Source organism: Antrostomus carolinensis, unplaced genomic scaffold (assembly GCF_000700745.2).
Source record: "Antrostomus carolinensis isolate BGI_N321 unplaced genomic scaffold, ASM70074v2 scaffold2379, whole genome shotgun sequence".
NCBI lineage: Eukaryota > Metazoa > Chordata > Aves > Caprimulgiformes > Caprimulgidae > Antrostomus > Antrostomus carolinensis.
In genome coordinates, this window is record NW_010340429.1 from 62969 (window position 1) to 69354 (window position 6386).

At 44.4% G+C, this 6386-nt stretch overlaps 1 protein-coding gene across 1 annotated transcript; it reads left to right on the forward strand.

Moving 5' to 3' along the window:
• Window positions 1-321: 321 nt before the first annotated feature.
• CD96 (CD96 molecule) lies at window positions 322-6273 on the forward strand (the record flags this gene model as incomplete). Its single annotated transcript, XM_010176126.1, has 3 exons — window positions 322-747; window positions 4440-4549; window positions 6051-6273. Coding segments are annotated over 3 exons (759 nt in total), but the record flags the coding sequence as incomplete, so codon positions are not given.
• Between the last annotated feature and the right edge of the window lie 113 nt (window positions 6274-6386).

Consider the following 6386-nt stretch of genomic DNA (forward strand, 5'->3'; position numbering starts at 1 on the left):
GGGGAATAACTGGGCCCAGATTCTGTTTTATTTATATCACTTGAAGGATTTCCATTTTCACAGAGGCCCTCAAAGCTCCCATTTCTCTCCCATGAGTGCAACGGGAGCTCCCTATGCTCTTCCAGACAACTGTGTGTTTGCTCTCCCAGTTCTCTCTCTGTAATCTGTACTGGTGGAGAACTGCTGTAAAGCTCCTCACTGGAAAGCTTGTTGTTAGAGTTTTGGGGTCTTCATAGTTGTCTGTCAAAGATGGCTTAAGAAAAAGCATAGTTTAAACATTACTTGCTCTGTTTAAACATTACAACTTGCTTTGTTTTTAAGGTCATGCTGAAGATGTCATTACACAAGCAGAAGCGATCCATGCTTTGCCAGGTGCTGATGTGACCCTGGTGTGCAACTTCCCAAAACCACACACCACCTACATAATACAGACACAGTGGTCCAAGACTGATGACACTCAGCTTACCAGAATAGCTGTTTATCACCCTGTTTATGGCACCCATTACTTCACCTTTCCTGAGGCTTCTTACAACTTCTCGGTGTCCTTCAACACGAGGAAGTGCTGTGGCTGGGATGTTACAGAGACTTTGTGTCCCCCTGATCCAAATTCCACGTCTGAATGCAATCAGTGGGCTCTGCATCTGAAAAACGTTACCATCTCCCTTAGCGGGCAGTACGAGTGCAGTTTTGCTACTTACCCATATGGGACAAAGGCTGCAAAAATTCAGCTTATTGTCAGGGCAGAAGGTAAGTGATTGCAAATGAGATGTTGCTTTTTCATAACAGGGGGTGAGGTGGAGGAATATCAGGATAGATGAACATTTTTTCATCGGTGACGGTGATTTGTTTGGGGTTTGAAATGATGTCACTGAATGCTGCTATCTACACAGTTTCCCATTTACCAGGCACTCTTTAGCTGTTATAATCCAGCTCATGACTAGGAAACCTTATTTGTTTGGAGGAATGTGAAGTTAGATAGAACATTAAAAAAAGGTGGTGAGATGGGCAATTTCCACGTTTTCATTTTGGAGAAACATGCTGTGGAGAAAACTGGATGGGAGGCTCAGGATATGGTGGGACTGGGGATACTGGATCTTCAAACCACACTGTCCTGCTGCTCTGGGTGTGCAGCACTGGGCACCAGAAAGACAAATCAAGCTTGTCTGGTTGAGGCAGAGGGCTGGCATCTGCAGAGCGTGCTGGGTGTTAGCTCAGTGGAGGGGTGTGTGTCTCCCCTGTCAAAAACAACTGGAACAAGGCAGGAGATAGCTTAGGACAATCAAAGGAATGGAGATTTAGCTGCTTCTGTCAGCCAAAAGGAAGCTGGAAAGCAGCATGACTGCTCTTGGGAAGTAAGCCTCTGGGGAGACTGTGAACTCCAGGGAGGATATTTAAATTACCCTGGCAAAGGAACAAATGGGTTTAAATAGAATGTGAATGGATTTGACTACAGATTAAACAATAGTGGCAACTGTTAGTGCAGCAACTTCGGGACCAGCTGTTTAATGCCAGCAGAGAGAGCAAAAGTCCAAACTTTCATGAAGATGGAGCTGGGTGGGGATGTTGGGCAAGCTTGTTGTTGTGCACATGGGGGACTGGATTTGATGACCCCAGAAACCTCTTCCTGACCCAGGTTTCTGTTAACAAGCCAAGAAGGATTACAGGAAATGCAACAAACCTGGCACAGTTTCAGTTCAACACTGCCAGGCCAACACGCTGGCTCTGCTTGTGCCCAGGGCTGTAGATGCAGCAGATGTTCAAGGGTTAGATGCAGGGTGGGTGTAGGTGTTGCTAGGGGTAGCAGAGGGCAGCAGTGCTCCCACCACCTCTTTGGCCTGCATTGGGAGGCCAGACTGCTGGCAGGAGGGATGTTGGTCCCCATGCTGGATCACATTAGTCCTGCAGCAGGAGGAGGTCCTGTGCAAATCTCATACACAGGGACATTCAACCCAAGCTGCTGCCTCGCTCCCTGATGTCCCCTGCATGCCAGTGGCTCCAAGGATTTTGGTGCTGTTATCCTGGAGGCACACCTCAGGGGCAACCCAACAGCACCTTCCTGCCCTGACGAACTGACAAAGGCAAAACTAAAGCCAGCATCTCTGTGCAGTCCATAGAGGATGGGTGTTTAAACAGGACAGGTTGGACAATGGTGTCAAGGACGATTGACCTGCTGCAGAGGGGTGTGCTGTGGTATGTCCCCTTTGGGAATTTTCCTGCACTTCACAGGGCAGAGGGGCTGGATCAAGAAGAGAGCAGTGAGGTACAAATGGTTCTGGTAACCATGTGAAACCCACCCATGCTTCTGTTTTTCATGTTCTTCTATCTTTTTCTTAATGCAGTAATAGTTCTAATCAGACATTGCTCCTTTTCTCTTGCCGGTGCCCTTGGTTGATACTGCCATGCCATGCTCAATGCAGTCATTGCTGTCTCCATGTTAAATGTGAGCAGGTCTTGTTCATATCAGCATCACTGTGGCTTTCTTCAGCAACAGCATGATGTAACAAGCTGTGCTACTGATAACTGCTTGCTAGAGAGAACTAAAAAAATTTGGTTTGCAACATACCTCTAGCAATTGGTATTTTAAGGTAACCAGATCTTCTGTAATGAACTGCTTCAACTCAAAAGAAGACAAAAGACCTTAACCCAGCCTATGAGTGGGATGGAGAAGGGTGCTAGTCCTTAATGAAGTACAGCTCCCAAGGACATCAAAGTGAAGTGAATCCAGATGGATTCAATTTGTAGATACTCTAAAAAGCCCGCAGGGCTGCATAGGACTGACAAACATGGAGGACCTGAGCCAGCTGGCTGTTAATGGAGAGGAGAATCAAAGATGGGAGAGGAAAATAAGCAGCTGGGACACATGACTGTGAGAACAGGCAGAGGCTGTTTGCAGACTGAGCTCCTGGGGTGACTACTAATCTTTGTACTTCCACACTGCATGGCACTTTTGCATGGTGGCTTATCCCAGCAAAGTCTCCTGTGCAGTTTTCTTTCTGAGGAAGCTATAGATTTGCTTCCTTTGCTCTTTCTTTATCCTTTCCACACTATCCAGCCCCTTTAGGGCTTGTGCACGCTGTGTCCCGCTGGGACAGCTGACTCCTCAGCTGCTTCGCTCCACTGGAGAGTGGACATGAGCCGGGTCTCCTGGGCACTGCTTTTCTTCACGTACCTCTGGCACAGGCTGTGCGCTGGCACTGTCACTCTGTGCTTGGGTGACAGATATGAAGGAAGTTACAGTCACCAGAAAGTCCCCATTGCCAAATAACATAACAGTCTGAGACTGTTGGATATCCTCCCCTCAAGATAAAAAATAAATACAATATCTGTCTATTCTATCTCGGCAGCCAGAGCTACCAGGGGAGTTCAAGCATGTCCATGTGGTGTGGGCTCATACCTGCCCACAGGGAAGAGGGAAGGCAGGTCTGCATGGTGCTACCACCCAGGCTGAGGGTCAGAGACATCAGCGCTCACTGAGGCACTTGTCGCACCTCCTGGCCATCACCGCTGCTCTTCCTGCAGCATCTCCTGGCCATCACCACTGCTCTTCCTGTAGCATCTGCCTGTCATCACTGCTGCTCTTCCTGTAGCACCTCCTGGCCATCACCGCTGCTCTTCCTGCAGCACCTCCTGGCCATCACCACTGCTCTTCCTGCAGCACCTCCTGGCCATCACCACTGCTTGTTCTGTAGCACCTCCTGGCCATCACTGCTGCTCTTCCTGTGTAAATGGACACACATACGTGGACCCAGTGTTTGGACCACACCATTGCTCTGTTCAGAGCATAACTCTGCCCTTCTGCAGGGGCACTGGAGCCCTGGACTGGGAATGAGTAGGGTACGAGATGCTGAATTTTTTTTCTTTCTTTTTTTTAAATCAACGACAAAAGAAAGAGTGAAAATTTCTCTGCTTCTGGTAGCAGGCAGGTTGGAGAATAACAAAAGGAGCACTTACACTGAAAAATGGGGTTAATCTTAACCTGCCTGACACACTGAACACCTTGCTTAGTGAAAGGAAGGTCTGCAGATATCTTCAGAGAAAAGGAAATACAGCTGCACAAAATTGATGTGAAGGTTTATTGCCGCAGAAAAAAAATTGTGAGAGAAAAATTGAAGCTTCAAATTATTCTCAGCTCCAAAAGGAGACAATTTCATCCTGCAGTTAAGCAAAGGGGTTTTTTTATGAATTGCCCAAAAATTCAGGTAAAGATGTGAATTAGAGTCACGAAACTGCATCTAGAATCAGGTGCAGAGTTTTCACTTAACAAATGTGTCTGTGGGTAATGGTTGAAAATTACAGTTCCATTCTAATCAAAAAAGTGTCTGTTCCTTGAACAGAAGACTGGTCAGCATTGGTTTTTAAAAAACACAATGAACACCATGTTTCTGACTTTCCTTCTTGGGCTTTTGTTGTTGTTGTTGTTGTTGTTGCAATGATAAAAGAGGAGCAGCACTACGTGAAGGAAGCGAGGTTAAACCAGACTTTAGAAATTCCATGCCTTGAGGACACGACCTCAGAAAATTTGTCCAATTATCCTTTGAAATGGCTAGTGGTAAGTATTTTTTTCATCTGGGGTATAAATTTCAGAAGGAACTAGAGGGTATTTTTGCAGATTGCAATAGAAATGTTAGACTTTATCTTGCAGGATCTGCTAAACAAAAGGTGTTGGTAGTGTCGGACTGTGATAATAAAGGGAAAAAATACAAACATGGTTTTACCTCATAGCACCACAAACAATAACTGTTAAAGAAACAAAGAGGGGAAAAAACCATCTTAATTGCTTTTAATGTTTCAGGAGTAGATGTAGAGCAGGTCTGTGGAAAGTGGTAAAGAACTTATCAGATATAACAGAACTAAAATATTCCTTGTGTTGGAATTCTCAGGGGGTTTTGCTGCAGTGAAGCTTTAGTATCTCTGAAAAATACACAGTTACTGTGTAGGGTAGTGAGATATCAAGCTGCTTTGAAATAGAAAAAAAAATTAAAAGTGGGCTTACTAAAGTTTCTGGTTTTGTTAACCTCTGTGTCACAAAGGCACGCTGAAGACATACCAACTGAGTTATCTCGCTAACCACATAAAACCTATTTTTAAGCAATTTGCTGTGAGATATGAAGCTTGTTATATTTTTGTACCGCATCTCACTTTCTGGATAAAAATTTCTATGCATATTTTAATGTAACCTTTTAGCATTAATTTCAGTATGTAGAGATAAGTATCAGCCAGTGCTGTCCTTGAGCTCTGCCTGTTAATTTCTATCTGTTGTCACTGAGGAGCTGTAACAGTTGAGAGGTTTTTTTTAAAGGTGGTTTTAAAATATTTCAGTTTTTTTAGTCTTTTGTCCCAACACGTTATCTATTCAGATCTCCCCTTTGCAGTACATTCTTAATATTAAAATTCTTGAATTTTTTTGTAGGGAACAGCCTTGTTCTTACTACTTTTTAGTGTTGCTAGTTCACTTTACACATAGCAGAGGAAGGGAAAAAAAACCCTTAAAGGTCAGCATAATGACATACGTGGGTTGCCATACGTGATTCACAATATAACTTGCAAATATGTACCGAGGCACAAATGTCCAGAATGTGCTGGCTGCACCTATATCTAAGAGTGGCTGGCACACAGGCATTAAGAGGAGATAACTTTTAGCTGTTATTATCAGATTTAAAATCTATTTAAAATCTAAACCAGAGAGGATTTTCTTGGAATTTCACTCGTATTTAATATGTATGGGATGTTCAGCACAACTTAAAGATTGCTGCAGTGAGAAAGCAGCTCTGTTGCCCTTTCTGCAGGCTACAGAGGTCAGGACTCACAAGACACAGCTGTTTACTCCATAATTTATTGGTTAGATGATGACCGCTATTGATTTTGAAGTTCTGGGAGAGAAAGTATTTGGAAAAAAAAAAAAAAAATAGATGTTGCAAATATCTACTTACTACTACACAATGCTAGGGGTGAGGGGGAAGATTTTCCTAGTGGGAATAGAATTGGTCTACAAGAATATTTGGGTGGGATATCTGGTCTTCACACATGGTGTGGTGTTGCTCTTTTCACAGTGGGAAAATGGCAGGAAAGAGGAACTTGTGACCAAGAAGCCCTCCTGTCCTGCAGTGTACAGGAACAGCAGTGCATTGTATGGGCAAAGAGTCCACCTGGGTTTGAATAACACTCTGAAGATTTTCCCCACCAAAATCATGGATGATGGCAGGGTGTTCTCCTGCCACGTGATGTACCATCCAGAGAGAGTCCAGAAGAGCAGCACCACCGTGAGAGTATTCGGTAAGGAGCTTATGCCAACGGGCTGCTTACCTGCACTGGGAATGGTAACTCTCCTGCCTGGTCCTGAGGGCAACAGCTTTGAAATGCACTGGGATTTTTTCCATATATATATA